Source organism: Pogona vitticeps, chromosome 3 (assembly GCF_051106095.1).
Source record: "Pogona vitticeps strain Pit_001003342236 chromosome 3, PviZW2.1, whole genome shotgun sequence".
In the NCBI taxonomy this organism is placed as follows: domain Eukaryota; kingdom Metazoa; phylum Chordata; class Lepidosauria; order Squamata; family Agamidae; genus Pogona; species Pogona vitticeps.
The window spans coordinates 260,155,659-260,179,562 of NC_135785.1; the positions used below are offsets into that span (position 1 = coordinate 260,155,659).

The following is a 23,904-nucleotide window of genomic DNA, read 5'->3' on the forward strand; positions in this document are numbered from 1 at the left end:
GAACCAAAACTCACACACCTCCTGGGTTTGGATGGGTGAACAACAGTTTTCAGTATCATGTCCAGTATGTCTGTGCAGGTGGAGGCTCGCTACAGCAGCCTGATCCGTTCCTGGATCCGTGCAGGTGGGCGTATGAGCAGCTAGAGATGGGGACGAACCTTGATTCGGAGATTTGTGCTGGTTTGTCCGCATGGCACCACAGATGCTGTGCATTCCCTTCCACCGCCCCTCCAGTCAATGACCCACTCACCAGTCCGAGTGTGCCCCTCTTTGCTTTCTCTGCGGTTGTTTGACCAGTCCCTGGCAGGAGCACATGGAGTTGCCTGCCTTACCTCCTTGTCTGAGTGGGTGATCAGCCGAGGTGGTGGGGCAGGGAAGTCTGTGCTCCTGCCAGGGACTGGTTGAACAGCCGGAGCGGAGGAGAACAGGAGCGCACACTGGCTGGTGAGTGGGGGATCCAGCCAGGAAAGCAGGCGGAGAGAGCACACAGGACCTGTGGTGCTATGTGCACAAGCCAACACAAACCTCCAAACAAAGGCTTGCACCCATTTCTGTTAGCAGCACCTTAGCCAATCACCCCGGCCTTTTTCACAGTTGAGAGTTCCATGCACATAAATATGGAACAGGAGACTGGCCAGTATTCCATGTCCTCACCAGTGAAGCTCTTGACACGCTTTCTTTAAACCCTTTGTCCTGGGTATGTCGTCAGCTGATTTTGCTTCTTTCCTGCGACAGATCCACAGGGCAACGGCCACCATTATTGAACCCACAGGAGAATCGGACAACCCACTGCGCTTCACATCAGGATTAGTCGTAGCTTTGGATGTTGATGCAACTCTGGAACATGTGCACGATCCACAGGGCACAGTTAAAATTCAGGTAATGGGGATAAGGACATAAAGGTGACATGAATGAAAAGGATAACCTTTATGGCTGACTGATGAAACCTTTAACATCATTCACAAGAGATGAGAAGCAAAAGGGGACAGAAATTGAGCCAGGATCCTAAATTCAACCTTTCCGTGACTAGCATTTAGGGAGAAAACCGTTATAGTAACTACAGCAAGGAAACAGAAGAGAGCAACCAAAAAATAAAGGAAAAACGAGACGTCTGTTCTATAAGGCCAAAGAAATCAAAGGGAAATCCAAATCGAGGTTAAGGATGCTGAAAGATTAACAGGGGGTTATTTTATCTGATCAAAACAACATAAATAGAAAATCAAAACAATGCTGGGGCCAAAATCTTGATGCTTCATGTAGAAAATCCATTAGAGTAGGCCCATTGAATCAGTAGGGATTTGGTGAGAGCTCCTCCATCAGTTTCATTGATTCATGTGGGTCTGTAGTGTAGTAACTCATCATTAAAGTCGGTCCATTTAAATCAGCGGAGTGGATTCAATGAATCCTCATTGATTCAGTGAACCTGCTCTAGTGCAATAATTGATATTCTAAGCAACGGGATTTGGCCATTGAAGAGCTATATAGAAGACATGCACGCTGCCTTTGGTAGATAATCAGCAATTTTGGAAAGTGAAGTGAATGCTACTCTGAGAGCATTTGGCAGAAAGAAATCACCAGGAGTAGCTGAAGTACCAGCAGAATGATTCTAATTTATGAAAATTGATTCTGTTTCATTCCTAACTAGAATATGTGAAGAAATATGGAAACACGAAATATACCTTACACTCCCTAAGAAAGGAGATGCCAAGAAGTGCAGATAATGTTAGGACCATTGCATTAATTTCCCATTCAAGCAAACTAACAGTCAAGATTTAAGTCATGGCATCAGGGGCAATGATTTTTCAGAAATTAAACATTTCTGATTTTCCCCCTGAAGGCCCCAAGGCTCCCATGAAATCTCTTTCATTCTCTGAAAGCTGTTGGGAGCAGTGGAATGGGAGGGGAAAGTCTTTAATTACTGAAATTCACCAGTATAAAGTTATTCTGCTGGCAGCTGTTTTCAGTAATTAAAGACACCCCCTCTTCCTGCAACCCTCAGTGGCTTCCCCAGAATGTACGTGATTATATGGATTTTTTTGGGACATTCAGAGGAGAAATTGAAAAAATCATCACAGCTGATGACTGCAGTGTAGCTTCTGCAACAGGATTTCAGCCCTTCATTTCCAGCTCTGTTGTCTTTTCGTCAGTCATTCTGCTAAAAAGCCAACAGTTCTGTTTGCTCAGCATCTCTTTTTTTCCCCTACTGCCTTGCTCTGTTCCACTGGAACTTGTACCCTCTATCAAGGAATTTCTCTGGCTACAGTCCCTCAGAACTGAAGAATCGTAACTGTTTTCTTCCAGGTTCTGTATCCTGACGGTCAGGCCCAGGTGATCCACCCTAAGCCAGCAGACTTCAGAAATCCTGGGCCCGGAAGGCATCGGCTAATCACTCAGGTTTACCTCTCACATACTGCCTGGACAGGTAAGGGAGACCTCAGCTTCTGGGCACCGTTTTTTTTTCACAGTGGGAAAATCCACACCGTGTAGGTTTCAAAGTTTAAGCCATGTTAGTCCGTGCTAACGTTTAAACAATGTAGGTTTCCTTTAAGTGTTTGTTTTGTTTTGTTTTTTACTAGCTTGGGAAATCTGTGATTTCTTTCAGCAGTGGAAGGCGATAAAAGCCAGGCAAAAGCCACCATCACCACCTCCTGCAAAAGGCACAGATAAATCATTTATTGACAGCTTTAGCCTCCAAGAAAAGCTGCCTTCATTAAGGGAGGGAAAAATGTTAGGCACATTTCCAGGTATTATCAGCAGGGTAATATGAATGACCCAAAGGAAGGGCTCGGGTGTTAGCAATTATGTACCGGACTATATCCCTGTTTCTTTCTCCACTTTGTTTTGTAACCACAACAAAGATTTCGCAAGCAATCCTCATTATAAAGTGAAAAAAAAGGCAAAAGAGCAGCCGTGTCCAGGAATGTAATTTCATTTTAGTTTTATTCTATAACACTTAAGATCCCCTCCCTGAGGACATTTTTTAATTTTATTCATGTACCATAAGGCTGTGTTTCTTTTGTTATAATTGGAACCTAAATCCAGTTGGTAGGTCCCGCTACTAGTAATCATCCTGGGCCGTCAAGTCAATTTGACGTATGGGAGAACCTTTTCAGGGTTTTCCCAGGCAGACAATACTCAAAAGTAGTTTACTCTTCTTCTGGGACTCTGCAGCTTGCCCAAGGCCATACAGGCTGGCTCTATACTCACAGGAAGCACAGCGGGGAATCAAACTGGCTCTGCAGCCAGCTAGGTCAAGCTAGATCCATTGAATCAATGGGATTTAATAGTACTGATGACTCCCCTATTCAGTTATTGATTTAGAAGGTTCACTCAGGTTGGGACTGCTAATTGGATTTAGGTCTTTGTCCTAAACATTAAAAGTAGTTCTGGTGCTGTATCCTCCTAACACCTTCGTATTCTGCTTCCTTCTGTTCACAAGCAACTTCCAAATCTGTTGCTAAATTCAGTTTTAAGTTGCTAGTGTCTGTTAGAAATTTTCATACTCCTTTCCAAGCCACACTAGACATTTCCTAGAATCATGAAGTTCGAAAGGGCCTGTCAGTCTGTCATATCCAACCCCCATTCAATGCAGGACTCCAGCTGAAAATATATCCGCCAGATGGCCGTTTAGCTTGTTTTTGAATGTATATGGCGTTGGAGGGCTTACTACCTCTTGAGGCAGTTGGTTCTATTGTTGTACTGCTCTAACAACTGGGAAGTTTGAAGACTTGTAAGACACTGCTGATTTCTGTTTTTGGAGACTTGTTAAATAATTTGGTGTATTAAAAAGCTATCCTACCTTATTTTAATTAAAAAAAAGTCCAAAGTGGCTTACAATGGAAAACAAATTAAAACCCACCAAAATTAGGATAACCAAAATCTAATGTAATATATTACATGGTGATTGCTTAATCATCAGCAGAATCACAGAATGCACATTCAGAGTTCAAAGCACTGGTTCTTAACCTTGGGTTACTCAGGAGTTTTGGACTGCAACTCCCAGAAGCCTTCACCACCAACTGTTCTGGCTGGGGTTTCTGGGAGTTGCAGTTCAAAAACATCCGAGTAACAAAGGTTAAGAACCACTGGAAGTATAAGAGCACTGTCAATATGTTTATCTGTCTCTTATTAGAAATTTACTGGAATAGATTAGATTAGGCATCCTTCAGTCTCGAGGGACTAAAATAACGTGCTCTGAATGGAGGTCTTGGAACAGCGTCTAGTGTGGCTGAGAAGACCAATTCGAGAGTGACAATCCCTTCCACACTGAAGACAAATACAATCTGTCCCCTGTCCAGCTCCCTGATTTTGCTGCTTTCAGGACTGCCTCTTTGCCTCGGCCTGCTGGACAAGGGTCTCTTCAGCCTCCAGGCTGAATGCTCAGAGATCAAGGTTTCCCATCTGTTGAGGTCCATTCCTAAGCCCTTCAGATCCCGCTTGCATGAAATAACCATGTTTTGATATGGCATTAAATGGTAAACAAAAACAGGGTAGATCAGCTCCTGGGGGGGAGCATCCAAAAGTGTCAGAGCCATAACTAAATCGGCCCTGTGCATTACCCATCCAACTTGGGGAAGCATGTTGTGTGTTGTCCAGAGTGTGTGGGAAAACATTCATTAAGAAGACAGTCTCAAAAGTTAAACCAAATACTCTGGCTTTCTTCATTACTCTGCATATTCCCCTCCTCGCAAAATTTCAGAGTTTGGAGAGAAGTACCCATGTATGCTGGCTTGGGGGTTTGGGAGTTGTAGTCCAGGGCTTTACTTTTCCAAGGTTTGCAAAAGAAACCCCTAGATAAGCAAGAACAGGAATGATGGCAAGTCTTAAGCTAGTATGTGTTGGTTGGCAGGATGTAGAGTCTTGTTTTAAGTTCCGCTGAGTTCTGTGCAAATGCATCGCTCTCTTTCTTTCCTTGTGCCCAATCAAGTCTCCATTGGGTTACCCCTTCAGGAGGGCGTCATTGAGTCAGTCCACGTTGGCCTGGCTTTCCTTCAACATCCTAGTTAGCCACAAGCATCTTTGTTTCCATGTCACCTTGTCAGTGGAATTCCATGATTTGCTCAGTGGCAAAAATGGTCACCTCTCATAAAATCATAGAATCACTGAGTTGGAAGCGGCCTATGAGGCCATCGTGTCCAACCCCCTGCTCAGTGCAGGAATCCAAATCAAAGCAGATCAGACAGATGACGGTCCAATTTTCTCTTGAATACCTCCAGCGTTTAGAAGAGCACTTGCCACTTCCCAAGGTCATGAGTTCCCTTGTTGTACTGCTCAAACAGTTAAGACGTTTTTTTTCCCTTAGTTCAGCTGAAATCTCACTTTCTGTAACTTGAGCCTGTTGTTGTGTGTTCTGCACTCTGGAATGATCGAGAAGGGATCCACCTCCCTCCTTTGTATGACAGCCTTGAATTTCAAAAAATGCTCTCCTCTCTCCCCTCGGTCTTCTAAACATGCCCAGTTCTTGCCGTCTTTCCTCAAAGAGCTCTTTTCTCTCTTCTCCTCCCCCTTAGAGCCTTGTCAGATTGAAGTTCGGCTGTTGCTGGCATACAGCTCGGATCGACACAAAGCAGCCACCAGATCTCCGCGGTCTGCCTGGGGAGACAGCATGGAGCTTCTCCCACAGTCGGAGAACGGCATCGAAGGAACTCTCCCTTTCAGCAAGCCAGTCAAAGTCTACATCATGCCCAAGCCTGCCAGACGATGAGCCTTGTAGTGGGGAAAAAAACTTTTTTTTTTTTTTGCTCATGATGGGACTTCTGGGAAGTGACTGGAGACACAGAAAACTAACATGGGACGTGCTTTTAGGAGACTGCACTGGGAGTTTACAGTGTAGATCCCTTCCCATTTTACGTTTCAGCAGCTTTCTCTGAGAGAACATGGCAAAGTTATTATTATGGGCTTTAGCAAGTGTGCAAATACCTCTGGTTGAATCAACCAAAAGACTGGCTTCCCACCCTTCTCTGCTTACTCATCATCTGAGCTGCTTCTTGAACTTGGAGGCTCATTGGCTGGTTAGTACGAAGGATCTGTAGCCCGACTAAAACCCTTACTGTTCCACTACCTCCACAGTCCACGAAGCCACAGGCCTCTGGTTGGGAGAGGAGGCACTAGCTAGAATGATGATGTCAGCAGTAGATGTTGGCCGGAGGCTTTGGACCTTCTCCTCTTGGACCAGGAGTGGGTAGACCGAAGGCCAGTTTCTACTTTTGCCGGCTGCCTAAAGGTCACCAGTGCATCCTCTCCGCTGTTTTTCAGGGGTTTTTTTACAGCTGTTCTGCATTTATTTGCAGTCAGAAACCAGGAAGTAACTCTTGCCTGGTGATGACTTCCCAAATCCATTAATGTTATTAAAGTCTGGAAATAGCACTTTGACACAAAAATGAAAGCTGTAAACAATGTTTAACCACTAGAGAAGCTGAAATAAATATAAAATTGTTGCAGAGGTGCAAGGAAATTGACCAGGAAGCTCCACTACCTTTTCCGCACTCTTTAAAAAAGGTGTTGAGGAAGAGCCACATGATCCCCATCCTCAAGGTATTCTGGAGTCTTGAATGCAAGGGTGTGAAGGAAACGGTGGGATTGTGGCTTGATTATTCCTGGCCACAGGCCATATCGGCTGGGGATGGTGGGATTTCGGGGTCCAAGTGCATCCAGAGAACCGCATTGCTCTCAGTCCTGCTTTACCTGGAGACATCAAAGGTAGGCAGTAAAACTGAGACTGGTTGTTGTGGGTTTTTCGGGCTCTTCAGCCGTGTTCTGAAGGTTGTTCTTCCTAACATTTCGTCAGTCTCTGTGGCCGGCATCTTCAGAGTACTGGAGTAGCACAGAATGCTGGCCACAGAGACTGGCGAAACATCAGGAAGAACAACCTTCAGAACACGGCCAAAGAGCCCGAAAAACCCACAACAACTATTATATCCCAGCCGTGAAAGCCTTTGCGAATACATAAAACTGAGATTGATTCATCCCGGTCTCATGAAGTAATAGCCAATAATATGTATGGTTTACATATTCTCTGCTTCATGGATTCACTGGGAGACCCAAGTGAGAATGGTGAAGGTCCAGTAGCTGCCACTTACATTTGCCTACCCAAAAGCTGTACCAGGCTGCAAGTAAGAGGCAGTTACTGTAGCTCAGTGCTGTACTAACTTACCCAGCCACCCAATGACCTCCCTGTACACAGAAAATCCAGGTCGCCGAGTTCTTACTCTAATAAAAGAACTGAGATGCTGCAGAGCTTGGCTTGGTCGTGTTTTCTTTGAGAGCTTTTCGTACTTTTATTGTCTAACAGGATAAAAGTATTGGGCACAGTTAAGAGATGATTATTTGTCTCGGGAAAATAAATGCTTTTAAACCTGTAGCTTCCATTTGTGGTCTGGGACTCGCTGTGTATGTTGCAGGAACCTGCCATTAGCCCAACATCCCATTTTAGTCAACGTCTGATAAAGACAGAAGGCTGTGTGTGCGGTGTTCAGAAGGGAGATTTTCTTACCTTTGGCTGCTTGCCATCTGAATCACTCTTAATATTTTTGAGAACCGCTCCCAATCTCAAAGTGTTGCCGTGGCCTCCCCTGAATTTGTGGCAGCCGACGAAACGTAAACATGTGATGTCAGCCGGTCTCCTAAAGTGGGACAGGCCATTGTCCAAGCCACACTGTGTGATCTAACATTGCAATTCTGGCTCTTTCATCATCATGTGATTAGAGATGGGCACGAACCTCGATTCAGAGGTTCGTGCCAATTCGTACGCACTGTGCCACAGGGGTCATGCATTCCCTTCTCCCGCCTCTCCAGCCAGTGACCCACTCACCAGTAGGGAGCATGCTCCTCTCTTCCTCCTCTTCAGTTGTTTTACTGTTCTCTGGCAGAAGCACATGGGGCTTGCCTGTCCTGCCTTGTCTGTTGGGTCATCAGCCAAGGAAGCAAGGCAGAGAAGCCTGTGCACCTGCCGGAGACTGGGGAGAGTGTGCCAGCTGGTGAGTGGAGGATCCAACCAAGGATGCATGGGAAGGGGACATGCAACACCTGTGGTGCTGTGCATATAAACTGGCACGAACCTCCAAACCAAGGTCTGTGCCCATCTCTAGTTCTGATTTTCTTCTATCTGCACTTTACTCCCTAGGGCAGGGACCTCGCATATTATTAAGATCTCAGTCCTGGATTTGGGAGTTCACAGCATTTCTCTTAACCAAGGAAGTGATATGGACCTGTTTAAAGATGATATGTGGGCAGTGGTTCCCCCCCCCGTCAAAGCGAAACATCTGGAACAATTTTTTAAAAATTTTATTTATTGAATCACAAACTTTTCGCAAGAAAATACACTTTCCGTTGTGTGTTTTCTACAATAAAATGGCAGGTGGGGTGGGAGGGAAACCATGTCTTGCTTATTTTCCATCTCACTTCTTTCTGAATACCAGCTAGCATGAGTGTGGGGCATAGCCCTGAGTTGCTAGCGTGCTGATCGCTTGGCGCGCTCAACGGGCTCCAACAGCGATTTAGAATGAATCAAAACAGAACCGGCACACCTCTGCCCGGTCTGAGAGGACCCAACATGGCGATTCCTCTAGAGTTTTTTTCCCTTTGTTTTTGCACGGCGAGAGGGGAAATAGAGTCTAGAGAGCGGGCCCCTCTGTGTGTGTGTGTGTGTTTGTGTAAGTGAGAGAGAAAAGTCTCCTGTCTCTCTCTGTGCTTGCCACCTCCCACACACTCTGCTGCACAGAGATAAGCTGTATTCAGCAAGGCGTATTAGCTCGGCAGGCACTGGAGTGGATATTCCTGGCTCAAGGCCCAGACACAGCTCTGCACTGTAATAGCGTTGGCCCGGCCAGCTCTGTGCTGTCTGATGTGACAGTAGATTTCTCTCTTGTTGTGGGGTGTAATGGATAATAGAGCCAGAGGAGCGAGAGAGGCGGTTTTGACTGATTTTACGTTGGATCTGTTCAGCCCATCTAGAGGGGAGAAGCAATTTCATCAGACAGCTTGTCGGGGAAGGCTATATTCTAGCCTAAGAGTGAATGGTCTTGCTTAAAACTCGCTATTCAAACCAGGGCTTCTTGCATTTAAGTGTTTCAGAGTAATACTGGGTTGTTTCATGGAAAGTTAATCAAGGTTGATTGTTTCACTGGGGCACCATAAAGGGCGAAATGAGTCACTAGGGCCAACTCCCCTGGGTTGGCAGAGAGACCAGCAACCAGCTGGTCCTTCCCCCTCATCAGTTAACAATTAAGCCGGTCATCACAAAAATTCAGTAACGAAGAGAATTTGCGCTATAGTTTTACTTATTTTCTTTCTGTCGTTTCTCTTTGCTTGGCGGCTGAGTTTATATTTCTTAAATATGTGCACAAAGCTTAGTACGTTCCACGTGGTTTAAAAGCAATTAGCAGAATTATGCAGCTTTCAAAAGGCTGAGAACGGCTTAGTTTCCACCTCTGATTTCTTTTTCTTCTCTCCTCCCTGTCTGTTTCTCACCACTCTTTCTTTTCTTTCGTTCTGGTGCTCATTCCTTGCAGAAAATTTTCCTTCTGCTGACTCTCTACTTCTTCTCCCAATCAACTTAATATGCAGAAAGACATTTCCCCCCTCTTTTAACTGTTTGAATAGATCAGTGACCCTGGGAAAAAAAGAACATTTTTCCACAGGACTGCCTAGAGGTCTTGTGGAAAAATAAACATTTCAGATCTAACTGTACCTCTCGTCCTTAAATAAGGTCAGGGATACCTGCCCCCTAGTGACTGAAAATGTAACTGCATATATTGGCAAATTGTTAACTAAAATAAAGGAACAAAACCACCTCAAGGTACATTCCTCTGGAGTCTTCTTAGCTTCCATGGAAGTCCCTGGAGTTTGTTTGATCACCTTGAAGCCATAACACAGACCAAGCTTTGTTCCCTATTATAGATGGTAAGCAGTCTTTTTCGCTAGACAGGGTATTCTGATAACAATCTGCAAGACAATTCTTTTTTCTTTGTGCTGTATTTCTGTAGATGCTCCTATAAGATGCTTTTAATATAAAAAATATGATGTCGTTAAGACAGATTGTGCGAGGCAGGCACAAAAAGGTCTGGAATACATTTTGAAAGAATAAGGTTACAGTGTTAGGTGCTTCCTTCCTCTACGATCCTTGAGGTGGATGCGATGCCGATTCTTCTTTCTACCGGCATATGAGTGAGCACGCATGTTATTGTGGATAATTCCAGAGGGGTAGCCTTGTTAGAAGACTGCAGCAGAAGCAACACGGGCGTCTTGTGTCCCCTTAATTTATTTTTCATCGCCATTAGGTGAAACCTCATCCACAGTGTGACAAAATCTCATTGAAATCAAGGAGATGAGAATGCTTCTGGGGGTGTGGTACTACAGGACCACAGATCCCCTTCCAACCTCGTAACATCCAAATCATTGGACTGTTAATTTTTGTTGGATCTCACAGGCCTGCTGTGCTACTTGCAGGCGGTTTTATTTCTGAGTTTTTTTTCCCAAAACATGGCATAAGCTGAGAAACACAGACTCCACGCACCGATCCAAAGCAACGCTTTCATTCAGCCTTTCAGCCTAAGGCACGAGGTGGTGGAAAACGGGAGCAGTCCATAAATGCTCTAACAAGTGGAATGGAAGACGCCACCCACTTTAGCCCCTTGGGCCGCTAGTGCGTTGTACTCCTTGACGGCCATCTCTGTCTGCAAGACCAGCACATCGATCCCGTGTTTCTTAAGGTAGTCCACGGTGGATGACGGCACCTTAAGAGAAGCAGGAAGAGAAAACAGCTGGGGCTAAAATCCAAGCACTAGCAGCAAGAGACAGACTCATTGAATAGTAGGATTTCTTGATTCAGGCCAGTGGCTCAATGACAGGGAGCAGCAACTAGATTTACTATGGAGCTGTAAAAAGATTCTCCTTGTATATCTTCAGCATGATCAGAGCTTTATTTATTAAAATATGACCAGACCGCCTCTGCATCCATGGAGCACCCTCAACATGGTTTAGCCCTCTCTGAAAACAGATGATGTCTCTGTTGAACAATCCACCACAAATCAGATGATTTTTAGACTTTACATCCAAGAGCAAATGTCCTAGCAAAATCCATCATGCCATGAACATCTAAATTCCTAACACTGGTACAGTCCTGATGAAGTGGGGTTTTAACAAAAAAAAAAAAGCTCATGGATTGTGTGATTATTTTAGTGGTATATAAAGGTATCTGGGAGGCAGTGGAAGACAGGAGGGCCTGGCGTGCTCTGGTCCATGGGGTCACGAAGAGTCGGGCAAGACTTAACGACTAAACAATAACATAAAGGTATTGCGTTCGTATTTTAACCACACAGCTACCTGTTACTTCAATGGAACAGGTGCCGTGAGACAGAAACCTTTCTAACTCAGGGTTTGGGGTCTCACATTGGCCTCTGCAGAATTCTTTGGGATCTGATAGACTGCTAATGGGTGGGGACTACCACACACTTGACTGTGGGAAGGGGGTTTTATCGACCTCCAGCATTGCTGACTATCGGCAGGTTTAATTTCATCTCTCAGTGATCCTAATGCATGGAAATGAGGCACCTAAATATGAACTTTCACCACCTGCTATTAGTTCCAACAAACTGCTATCAAAGAGCACCTGCCTCATTTAAAAAGAGGGATGCAAAGTTTCACTTCTCTAACTTCAATGTGCGAGGGCAAGAAAATGCCAAATTCTTCCCCTTGCTAGTGAGGAATTTCCTGGAACTCTCAACAGAGTTCTTGCACTGATAAGAATAATATTATGCATAAATCTGCCAATCTTTTGCACAAAATTAGGCAACTGCCCATTTTGCTCAGAGATAGGATGCCTACTGAGAAGCTGAAGCACTGAATGGGTTGCTTGTGTTCTTTACAATAAGCCAGGGATTCTATGCTTGTTCCGGGAGGGGAAAACGAGCACTCCTGACTGAGAAACAGGTGTAAAGCAACACATAATAGTAATAAGAACTGCCAGGTTTTCTTCTGCCTATGATGGAAACCAAGCATCTCAGTTACAACTGTGATGAAGCTCACTCACCCAAACCATCGAAACCTACCTGCAAGGCCTCGCTCATGCCACGGCCAATCACTAACGTCTTGGCGCCTTTCTGAACAACTTCTTCCACGTCTGCAGGCTGGACACCAGGGACGTGCTGTTCGAGGGAAGAGGTTAATCATGGATGGTTTCTGCATGTTGAGGAATACTCTTCTTTTTTGTAAATGACCAAAAAAAACCCTCACTGAATGTCACTCGGGTGACAAGAAGACAGTGTATCACAACACCCCCTCTTGCAACATCTCAGGGTATGTTTTGTGAGAAATAGCACAACAGCGTTGGCTGGGGATACCAGTGTTGAAGATACCATGAATCTACTCCTGGTTTTACTCCATGCTTTATGCAGTGGTCCCCAACCTTGGGCCTCCAGATGTTCTTGGACTTCAGCTCCCAGAAATCCCGGCCTGTATAGGTGGCGGTGAAGGCTTCTGGGAGCTGTAGTCCAGGAACATCTGGAGGCCCAAGGTTGGGGACCACTGCTTTATAGGATGCTGTGAATCCATCAGCAGAGAACAAGACATAAAGGCTGCCATTTTGTACCTCCCTATCCGTGAGCACATTAGTTCTACCTCTCATGCTAAAGGATAGGAAGATTAATTCTTGCCTAACCTAGAAATTGTAGGAAAATTACAGGAACATTACTCTGTGAATCTCTCTGTGGTATTTTCCCCAGCAGTGTGAAAATATCAGTTCTTTCTAAGTCCAGTTATGAGAATGCTTAATACTGTAGATGGCTTAAAGTTTAATAGGGAAAAAGATCTGTTCAGCACTTTCCTACGGTATGGTGTATGAGAAAGAATCAGAAAACTTTAGAAAATCTGTATCATATAATCTAGATTTGCACTCATTGAGTATTGTGTCTAGGAGGGTCAATTGCATAACAAATTTATTCGGAGGTACGATCCACAAACACTTATTTCTAAAAAAGTACTTTCCCAAAAATCTGCTTTGAGGTTATTAACAGCCACATGAGACAGGTGTAAGAAATTGTGCAAATGTATAAGCCTTATGAATATTTTTTAAAAAACAGATCTTTCTGTACACAGGGATAGCATTGTGTGTATACGCCCGAGCTATGTAGGACTTAACAGTTGCTTAGTTTTCATTTTTCCATATGGCAAAATGGTCACCTCTCATAGAATTGGAAGGGCCTATAAGGCCATTTGAGTCCAACCCCCTGCTCAAGGCTGGAATCTAAATCAAAGCAAATCTGACAGATAATTGCCCAATTTTCTCTTAAACAGCATTGGAGTCCTCAACACCTCCCGAGGTCATGGGGTCCCTTGTCCTACTGCTCTAACAGTTAAGATGTTTTTCCTGATGTTCAGCCTAAATCTGCCTTCCTGTAGATTGCACCCATTGTTGTGTGCCCTGCACTCTGGGAAGATCGAGAACAGATCCTGCCCCTCCTCTGTAGGACTACCTTTCAAGTATTTGAAAAGTGCTATCCTATCTCCCTTTGGTCTTCTTTTCTTAAGGCTAAACATGCCCAGTTTTTTTTTCAGTCTTTCCTCACAGGGCTTGGTTTCCAGCCCCCTGATCATCATCCTTGCCGCCCTCCTCTGAACTTGCTCCAATTTGTTAGCATCCTTCCTGAAGTGTAGTGTCCAAAACTGGACACAAGACTCTAGATGTGACCTAACCACTGTGGAATAGAGAGGGAAAAGTAACTCACAAGAGGTGGAGAGTAATCTTCTGTTAATGCATCCCAAAATTGCATTGGCCGCCTCCTATAATCTAGGCCACAGCTCTCCCTTCCTCCATGTGACATTATTCACAACATGGCTATAACCAGGGAGCTTCAACACTGGCCATACAGTCAAATGTGCTTATTCTCCCATCACACAGTCCAGTTTTTAGAAGCTGAGAACCAAAGCACTCACATTGGTACCTGTTTCTCGCCAGTCCCAGGTTCTGCTGCCTCCTGGCCACACCTTGCAGTCTTTATACGTGGTGGAACAGCCTTTGACCGTCATCCGGCCCCAGGAAAGGGAAGCGATTTCAGGAGAAGACATTCTCAGATGGAGTTTAGAGGTCTACAGAAGAAGAGGAAACCTTCCCCCACCCCACAACCCCAACAAGTTAAGGCAGTGGGAGTTCTTAGTGACTGAAACATTATACAAAGAGATACAGTTGGTTGTTGTGGGTTTTTCGGGCTCTTTGGCCGTGTTCTGAAGGTTGTTCTTCCTGATGTTTCGCCAGTCTCTGTGGCCGGCATCTTCAGGGGACAGCAACCTGTCCTCTGAAGATGCCGGCCACAGAGACCGGCGAAACGTCAGGAAGAACCACCTTCAGAACACGGCCAAAGAGCCCGAAAAACCCAGAACAACCATTAGATCCCGGCCATGAAAGCCTTCGCGAATATATAGATACAGTTGGATTAAATTATCTAGTGGTGTAGAGTACTGGCCTATGAACAAAGATGATTTATTATCCCGTACAACAACCTTTTCCTTCTTTGTCCTTTAAAGCAGCCATCTTAATAAGGCAACGGCCCATTTGGTTAAGCAGGTGTCGTAGAATCATAGAAAAGTGAAGTGGGAAGGGGCCTACGAGGCCATCTAGTCCAACCCCTTGCTCAGTGCAGGAGTATAATCAAAACATAGCTGCCAGGTGATGATCTAAGTTTTCTCTTGAAGGCCTCCAGGGTTGGAGCACTCACCAACTCCCGAGGTCACTGGTTCAACTGTCGTGCTGCTCTAACAGTAAGGAAGTTTTTCCTGATATTCAACCGAAATCTGGCTTCCTTTAACTTGAGCCCATGGTTGCATGTCCTGCACTCTGGGATGATCGAGAATAGATCTTGCCCTCCTCTGTGTGACAGCCTTTCAAATATTTGAAAAATGATATCCTATCACCCATCTATCTTCTTTTCTCAAGGCTAAATATGTTCAATTCTTCCTTGTAAGGATGAGATGGCTGAACATTGCAATGGAAGCAACCAACATGAATTTGATCCAACTCCAGGAGGCCGTGGAAGACAGGAGGGCCTGGCGTGCTCTGGTCCATGGGGTCACAAAGAGTCGGACATGACTTAACGACTAAACAACAAAAGTCCCAAAATCTAGGCATAGGAAATGAAAAATAGTAGAAGCAGAGACATGGGAGGTGGGGTTAGGAGGAGGAGTGTGTTTTTAAAATTTATAGTATTCCTACATTATTTTTTCGACAAATATTTTTACACAGTGGCTGAAATCTTGTTGCTTAATGTAGTAAGTTGCAACTAGAGGAGGCCCGCAGATTCAATGAGTCAACTCCTCTATCAGTTCTGTTGACTCAGTGAGTCTATGCCAGCTGCAACTTCCTACACTAAGCTACAGGATTTCCGCCACGGAATTAAACCAATTAAAACTAGTTGATTTTCGATGGCGTAAAGGTAACATGGTTCTACAAGAAGAACGTGGGCACCCATACCAAGTGACTGTTTGAATCGGGCATGGAAATAGTGTATTTCTTTATGTGTATTTCTTTATTCTTGCCTACCAGGATTAATGTAAATATGTGAAAGGAATAGTGAAGGTGATGGTTTTTCTGCCCACGGAGAGAAAACGGGTAGAGGGAAACACAGAAGGTGAAAATGCTCCTTTTTTATACTGTACCTTCTTGCCTTCTACATCCAGAAAGGCCGCTGGCGAAGAAGGAACACAAAGAGTAGAAGCAAAGAAAACTCAAGTGCAAACATTCTGAAACGCCACGAAATTTTGGCAAATTTCTTAAGAAAGAAGGATCGCTAAACAAAGCTGGGCTCCACGCAGGCGGTAAGCTGTAATGCTGACTCCTCTGAGTACTATTTCGCATGCCATTTGGAAGCACGCTCTGCCTGAAATTTGTATAGAACCCACTTCCATTGAATGCCAGCAGCTGCTCAAGGATCTCCAACTGTTCCTTCCTGATCCCAACTTCCAAAACAGCCATTCTTTTTCAGTAGCAAAACAGCAAGAGCCTCCGGTTGCTCTCAAAAGGCAGAACTCAGCAGCTGCTGTAATAGCCCCACTACACTGTGTTGCCATTCCCCTGCCTGGCCTTTCAGTCTGAGAGGTACATCACACACCCCTACAGTTCTTTAAAATGGCTTACATTTTCCAATAAATCCTATAGAATGAGGCTACAATGATATTTTTTTTAAAAAAAGAAACCCTTCAGTCACAACTCTCTCCTTGTTCATATATAGATGTAGGTATATATAAAAGCAGTTTCTGGATTAAAAGATTTCCTTGTCCTGCTGGAAAGCCATCAGGAACGCCTGCTGACAGCTACATAAAGGATCAAATAACGTAAGGCAGACCTTTCAACCGCACTCCCAAGTAAGGCACAGTGGCAGGCTGGTTGACAGTAGATACTCTTCTCTAAGTTGCCAAGAGTGGACTTCAAGACTTTGCTTCAAAATGTCAAACCAAGAGCAACTGGTGTTAAGGTTCCGAATTTGTCCACCGTTCTTCACCCTCCCAGCAGGGAAAAAAGTGGCTCTTTATTCTCTCCCCTCCTTCCTAGCAAATTGAAGGACGTGGCGGCGCTGTGGATTAAACCGCAGAAGCCTCTGTGCTGCAAGGTCAGAAGACCTGCAGTCGTAAGATCGAATCCACGCAACGGAGTGAGCTCCCGTCGCTTGTCCCAGCTCCTGCCAACCTAGCAGTTTAAAAGCATGCAAAATGCAAAAATGCGAGTAGATAAATAGGTACCACCTCGGTAGGAAGGTAAATAGCGTTCTGTGCCTAGTCATGCTGGCCACGTGACCACGGGTGATTGTCTCCGAACAAACGCTAGCTCTATGGGTTGGAAACGGAGATGAGCACCACCCCCTAGAGTCGGACACAACTGGACAATTGTCAAGGGCAACCTTTACTTTTTTAACCTAGCAAATTAATGAACGAGACCCCTTAATGTCCCCATCAGGGGGCACTTGGGGCAGTGTGCAATAGAAGAAAGCACAATTCCCTAGTCAAAAGAGCAGAATTTAATGGAGTCATTCAAAAATCTTTGTCTTTTAGTTTAATAAGCACATCAACAAATTTATGCATGAAAATCTGTATTTAATAATGAAGGCAAAACAACTGGTCAAGATGTTCTTCTGGTTCTAGATGTTATGAATAATTCCAGACAGATTATCACACTGAAGTTCTGATTCCTTCTGCTGTTGTTTGAAATAGGTGCCAAATTCAAAAATCACGCCAAATGACCGTTTGATTCTCATCAAATGCATTGTATAATCTTAGGTCCTTCAGGTCTCCAGAGGCAATTAGAATTATTCCTCTACTACTGTATCTGGACCAAGTTATGATGACAGGAACAGGACTTCCAGATTACCCCTCATGAAGGACTCAAATAACCCAAAACTGTACCATTTGGTAGGATCAATTCATTTCTCAAAAGTATTCCTACTGAAAAGCAGTAATAGTGACAGTGGGCCAGTGGAATATGTGGTCACTTGGCCCTCCACAGTTTGGCAAGTGATGTAAAATCCACATGCTCAGTTTCACTTTTTGGATTCTCACATCACAATGAATGCTGTGGTTGCTTTTGTGTGAAAGGCGAACAATTCTCAACCTCTGGGTCTCCAAGAGTCTTCAGCTCCGAGACGCCCCAGCTAGAAAAGGACTGCAACCGTTTGAAAGCCAAGACATCTGGAGGGTAAAAGGCTAAAAGCCAGTGTGATAAAGGTAGAGGTGCTTCTGGTCAATTAGAATGGCAAATAAATCAGAGCAGACTCCATTTGTGCTGGTTGGAGTTATTTTCTCCTGGAAACACAGGTTCTCAGCTTGCATTTGCTCCTGGATCCATCCATCCATGAGCCTCGATGCCCACGTCTTGGCAACGGCCAGGAGAACACCAGTCGCACCCGTTCCTGGAGATATCTGCTCTGGCCACAGCGACACATGCCTTAGTTACATGATGTCCCATTTGGATTACTGGGGCTGCCTTTGAAAAGTGCTCAGAAACTTCCAGCAGGTCTAAAATAATGTAATACAGTGGTGCCTCACTTAACAAGGATAATACGTTCCAGCAAAATCGTTGTAGAGCGAAGTCCTCGTTAAGCGAAATAAAAAATCCCATTGAAACGCATTGAAAACCCATTCAATGTGTTCCAATGGGCTGAAAAACTCATCGTCCAGCGAAGATCCTCCATAGGGGTGGCCATTTTTGGTACATGTATAGTGAGGAATCTGTTCAAAAACACAGCGGGGAGCCATTTCACACAGCGGGTGGCCATTTTGAAGCTGCCAATCAGCTGTTTTAAAAACGTCGTAATGCGAAGAATCGGTTCCCAAAGCAAGGAACCGATCGTCGGGAAGTGAATTTTGCCTATTAAAACATTGTTTTGCGATCGCAAAACAGTCATCATATAGCAGTTTTGTCGTTTAACGCGGCAATTGTTAAGCAAGGCACCACTGTATTTTTCACTGGAGCTGATTACAGGGCTCATGAAAGTCCTCTTTTACAACAGCCCAGTCTGTTTTCTGGACACAATTCAAAGTGGTAGCTTTGAACTATAAAGCCCTAAGCAACTTAGGCCCAAGAGACCTGAAAGCCCACCTCTCCCTTTTATAACCTTGTCCAGGTTTAATCATCGGGGAAGGAGAAACAGGGCAATATTATTTTCTCTCACTCCCACCATCCTCACAGGTATGTTTGGTGAAGCCATGAGAGATGGCCTCCTTTCTCATTGCTCCCATGCCGTGGAACCCTCTTCCTCAAGCAGACAAAAAAGACCTTTCTCTCCAGGCAGGCATTTTTCTCAGTAACTGGTTACCTTAGAGGGGTCTTAAATACGAGCTTTTAGAGCTTTTAATATTGTTTGCTTTAATACCGTAAGCTGCCTCGAGTTCTCTTGAGGAGAAAGATGTGGTATAAATATTTTAAATAAATAAAACACTTGTAATATAATATTAAGAACAAGAGTGGGGCAGGGTTTAGATATGTTGCTGTGTTAATACAGAGCAACCCCCCCCCTCCGGATTCTGAGCAACCTGACCTGAAAAAATATGCTTCTTAGTTCCGTTTTAGCATGCTCCAGCATCAGTCATGTAGGGCAGACCCATGGCAATGGGTCCTCTTTTCACTGCTGCCACAATACACTGTCTTCCAAAGCAGAATTAATGAGCGCACTTCTCCCACTCCAAGTTTATTTTCTTCAGATGGCTAACACCTATGTGTTAGACAAGCCTCATCCCTCTGTAATATTAATTCTGCAGTAATTTTACACCGGCTCACGGTTTGTCATCCTGAATCTTGACTAGAGGTTTTATGGTTTTACATGTTTATTATCTTAATTCTGTTTGAATATTTATATTATCTTCTTGGAAACTGTCCAGAGTTGTGGCTTGTCCATTATATGGGTGGGGTATATGTTCAGACAGACAGACAGACGCATGCGTCGAGTTACCATGGCAGATAACATTTCATGCAATTGACAAAGCGGACTCTGGACTGTGAAAGGGCATGTCATGATGAATCTATTCATCTTTAAAAAAGAAGCCACCGAAATGTGCTTCTAACATTAAAAAACATTTGCTACAAAAAGGCCCGCCGTGTAATCCTAATGAACATATTTGCTCACGAGTGAAATGGCTGCAATCCACAGCCTGGTACAACCAGATACAAAATAAGGACCAGATACACATAAAATGACATCCATGCACTTTTGCACAGGCTAAGTGCCGGATATAAGGAGCCGTGTTGGCCTAGGACTGCAAAGAGCTGGGTTCAAATCCCAACGCCGCCCTGAAGCTCACCGAGTGCACTCTTTCTCAGCCTAGCCTACCTCGCAGGGGTGTTAGGAAGATAGAAACAGGGAGGGCAGAATATGGAAGGGAAAGCAGGTGGACAGGAAAGGAGGGGAAAAAAAGAAGATATAATGGATATAACCGGGCAAGATTTCTGCTGCGGGTGCTTTCTCCCTCCCCGAATTTACTTTAAATATTTAATTCTTTTCTGAAAAATAAAAATTAGAATAAAATTTAATTTATTCTATTCTAAATTAGAATAAAATTTAATTTTTATTCTTTTCTGAAGAATAAAAAAAATGAAGAGCCTAGACCTCCCAGGGACGCGCTGCCCGCTTAAGAAGCGCACCCCCAGCTCCTTTCCCGCTCCCCCCCCGACTTACCTGTCCGGAGACCTGGCAAGCAATGATCCCTCTCCGCCCCTCACCTGGCTCTCTTTTCACTCTCCTGGGAAGGGACACGCCCCTCATCAGGACACGCCCCCTCCGACGCCCACCATTGGTTCCCACCGACGTCCCGATGCGGCCCGCGCCCACTGAGGAAGACTCTTTCCCCCCCTCTCCCGCCCTCCCTCGACCACGCCCCCTTTTTTGGAGGGGCCGAACTGACAGCCGCTTGGCTGGTCCTTTTTTTTTGTGACGAGCGCACACCTTTCGCAGGCGGCGCCGCGATTGGCGAAGGAGGCGTTCTATCCCCGCCCCTCGAAGCGCCTCTCTTCTTTTCTCTCCGGCTCCTTGCCTCTCCATCGCCCCGCCCACCGGCCCCCACCATCACCACCATCGCGGCCTCGTTTTGTTTCCTGTGTCAATCAGCCACCAAGGGAAGCCGACGAGATGGCGAGCGGATGCCTAGAGCGCCGCGCCGGGGACGCTCTTTCCTTCCCTTCTCCTTTTCCCTCCGCGGGCTCGTCTCGCCTCTCCTCGCGTTGCATGGCGGGACGGTAGCGGCGAGCCCGGCGCCCGCGCCACAGCGCCCCCTCTCTTCCTCCTGCGCCGTCGCCCTCCTCACCCCGCCCCCCCCCGCCCGTTTCCCTTCTCCTTCTCCATCCATCCTCTCAGGTTCCAAGATGGCGGCTGCGGCAGCGGCTCCCCCATCCCCTCCTCCTCCTCCCCCTGCCGCCCCGCCGTCCGGTGGGGGCCCGTCTTGCCCCGGTTCGTGGCCCAACTTCGCCGTCATCTGCTCCTTCCTGGAACGGTACGGCGCTCTTCTCGACCTGCCCGAGCTGCCCTTCCCGGAGCTGGAGCGAGTCTTGCAGCCGCCGCAGGAGCCCGAAGAGCAGGGTAAGCGCGGCGGAACGGGCCTCCCTTCCTCCCCTCGCCTCCCCTCAAGAGACCCCTCACGGGCAGGCGGCGGTTAGGAACGGGACGGGGGGGCCTTACGACGACCTAGGATCCTGCCCCCCCTCACAAGGAGACCCTCCCCCTCGTCCCATCCCCACAGCAGGGAAACTCTCTTTTTACCCCCCCTCCTCACTCCATACTTTTCTTTCACTTTCCTGTGGGACTACTTGAGAGAAGGGGGGGCTCGATCCCTTTGAACGGTGGGGCTCCTCAGGGCTTCGACTCCCCTCCTCCATGCTGATGGGCCCCTCCCCCCACAAGATGGGGAGACCCCCCCTTTCCCCCTTCCCCGCCCCCCCCCTCATTAAGAGAGAATCTCTTTCTTGGGGTGTATTGAGGGGGGGGAGAGAGAGAGGAGGGGGCGGGAGGTGTGCATCCCTTTCTCTCCCCCCCTCTTTCCCACCTCCCCCCCAGTTGTCTTTGGGGCTCCTCCTCGTTCTTACTCTTCCTTTCCCGAGATGGGAAAAGGGGGAGGGAAGGGGAAGGCTCTGTGGAGCATTTTCTGTCCTCGCCACAAAGTGTATACAGTTCTAGAATAAGAGAGGTAGAAAGGCCATCGAGTCCAACGCCCACCTACCCACCCCCAAGACAAAAAAACAAAAAGGCTCCGGATCTCTGCCCCGAGAGGCAGGCAGCAGAATTCAGGTGCGGGTCTGAGGAGAGGAAGGGAAGAAAGGAAGGAGAGTGCCAGTACTGTAAATCCTATTTTTCTTGTTCTTGCATGAGACTTCTGTTTTGATGGGGAAAGAAGATGAAAAGACGGATTTCCCCGGGGGTCTCTCAGAAAGACCTTACCTGAATGCCTGTCTTGCAAGTTCGAGCCTGACCCTTGGTAATCTGGTGAACAGCCCCTATCTCTGCCTTAAAAGAAAGGGATAGAAAGGGGCAAATGGAGTGGAAAAGTCACTTTTGAGGGTTTTTTTTTTTTTTTTAGGTTCCCTGCTTCCTGTGCCCATTATTCTGCCGGTAACGTTCCCATCATGGTTCCCGCCATCTCTTTTAGGAGGGTCCTTCCTAAACTTCCTTGTGGGAAGTGGTTCCCCCAGTTGCTATGCATCCTCTTGGCTTTTTCCCTAACAGGACTTTCTTGCATGAAAAGCCGTTGTATAGATCCTACCTCCCCCTTGTTCTTTGGTCTGTTGTTGTTGTTGTCATTCTCGGCTCCCTGTAAGGATAGGCTCTTAGTTCTTTCTAATTTTTGTCTGCTTCACAGGAAAAAAAAACAAAACCCAGAGAGGACTTTGAATCATCACCTGTTGTTCTTTTCAGTCTGCATCATGTTTAGTGGATGCTTTTTAAAAAAGGAAACAAAACCTGTGCCCTAATATTTACTCCGTTTACTTTCTGGTTCACTACTTCACTACAAAGATGAATCAGAGCAGAGCTGGCAGGTTGAAGAGTCCTTGGTGGAATGGAATAGATTCCATCTTGTTTTGTTTTTACGGGCAGAAGTTAGGTTGCTGCCCAACACTGGCTGTTTAATTTTTGATTAGCCACTTGGTACTTACTGGATGCTTGGCTCTTGAAAAGTGTGATGAACTAGGCAGATCTTGATTTGATCTGCAAGGTGATATATAATCTATTCTTAAACAAATGATTGGAACCAAGAGTTCACAACACAGATTACACATGCCTTTATTGTTAAGAGATGATGGATAAATTTAAGTGCTGATTTTGTAAATTTTAAATACAGTTGCAGACAATAGAGTGGGCCATGAAAGCTGAAGTTCCCCTCCCTTTACTTTCTCCCTTGTTCACAGCTGCCTCTTCTACATTTCTGTGGCTACATGGATGTTGGTGGAGAGTCTGATCTTAGCTTCCTAATGTGTATTGGCAATTCATATCTAAATTACCAAAAAGTATAGGAATAGGCAGAGAGCATATATGTTTTTCTGATTATTGTTGATAATATGTGCCTATATGTGAATACTGGCGTTCGCTGTAGATGTGCAGAGATGACAGGATTTAAGGTGTATGATCACATAGTCCCTAAAACTTTCTAATCATAGAGCAGCTCAAAATCAGTGTTTGTATTATTATACAGAACATCTCCTACTCTGTCTATGAAAACTTTTGTGGGGCTCTAGGGATTAGCCAGATTTGAAGGAGCTTCTCCAGCAGGTAAGGAGGGGAGGGTTAAGCTAGGCATTGTTATTTTAGGAATAGTGCTGAGGAATCAAAGAAAAGTTGTGTTTACATTTTCTCTTTGAACTCAACAGTATTTTTTTCAAACAATCTCTCCTCTTTAAATGCCCTGATCATTGTTTTATTGAAGACTAGCACAGTCTCCCACCACAACAAGGCTATAACAGAATATAACTGCTAATGGTCTCTCTCCAAATTATAGGGACTGATATAGGATAGTATCTTCACTTTCTTTGCTGAGATTTTTTTTGGCACATTCCACAAGACTGAAAATTCTCAGTGGTCAGTTTCTTTGTTGATAGTGCTTTTAATGTGAGTAGTCAATAATTTGAATCTTAAAGCAGTAATTTAATTGCTTGAATAAGTTGCCTGGCATACAACTGTAATTTCCAATAATCTTGTAAATAGCATTTCATTGCTTCTAAAGTTTTCATCACTAGTATATTCTTTGCATGCTCTCTGGGGATTGTATACATTAGGGATTTTCCCCATTGTGATTTAATGTATTTTCAGTTCATATTTATTTAACCAGGGCATGTAAAACAGTTTTAACACTTGACTTATATGGCACTTATCCTATAGATTTCATTCTCCTAGCTTATATTTTATTTCAGTCTGGAATTGTACAGCATTGTTATTTACATTCATCTTT

At 45.2% G+C, this 23,904-nt stretch overlaps 3 protein-coding genes across 5 annotated transcripts in view; 2 read left to right on the forward strand and 1 right to left on the reverse strand.

The window, feature by feature from the left end:
• INTS4 (integrator complex subunit 4) overlaps positions 1 to 7,234 on the forward strand; it is a 32,265-nt gene extending 25,031 nt beyond the window's left edge. The window contains exons 21-23 of the mRNA XM_072993477.2: positions 736 to 879; positions 2,302 to 2,422; positions 5,511 to 7,234. Of these exons, the coding sequence (XP_072849578.2) occupies positions 736 to 879; positions 2,302 to 2,422; positions 5,511 to 5,704 (459 nt within the window). The 3' untranslated portion in view covers positions 5,705 to 7,234. The remainder of the gene's footprint in view (positions 1 to 735; positions 880 to 2,301; positions 2,423 to 5,510) is intronic.
• A 2,026-nt stretch (positions 7,235 to 9,260) lies between these two features.
• AAMDC (adipogenesis associated Mth938 domain containing) lies at positions 9,261 to 20,502 on the reverse strand. Of its 3 annotated transcripts, none has more exons than XM_072993476.2 (4): positions 20,418 to 20,502; positions 13,930 to 14,101; positions 12,048 to 12,143; positions 9,261 to 10,733 (listed from the first exon to the last, which is right to left on the reverse strand). In XM_072993476.2, the coding sequence occupies exons 2-4, from the start codon at positions 14,059 to 14,061 to the stop codon at positions 10,593 to 10,595; spliced, it is 369 nt and encodes a 122-aa protein (XP_072849577.1). In that variant the 5' UTR covers positions 14,062 to 14,101; positions 20,418 to 20,502; the 3' UTR covers positions 9,261 to 10,592. The 3 variants fall into 3 exon arrangements, with proteins under 3 accessions (XP_072849577.1, XP_072849575.1, XP_078246334.1); XM_072993474.2 differs by lacking the exon at positions 20,418 to 20,502 and adding an exon at positions 20,151 to 20,360; XM_078390208.1 differs by lacking the exon at positions 20,418 to 20,502 and adding an exon at positions 20,195 to 20,313.
• Positions 20,503 to 20,818: 316 nt separating this feature from the next.
• RSF1 (remodeling and spacing factor 1) overlaps positions 20,819 to 23,904 on the forward strand; it is a 76,531-nt gene continuing 73,445 nt past the window's right edge. Inside the window, exon 1 of the mRNA XM_020810939.3 lies at positions 20,819 to 21,047. Coding sequence (XP_020666598.3) covers positions 20,834 to 21,047 — 214 coding nt within the window. The 5' untranslated portion in view covers positions 20,819 to 20,833. The remainder of the gene's footprint in view (positions 21,048 to 23,904) is intronic.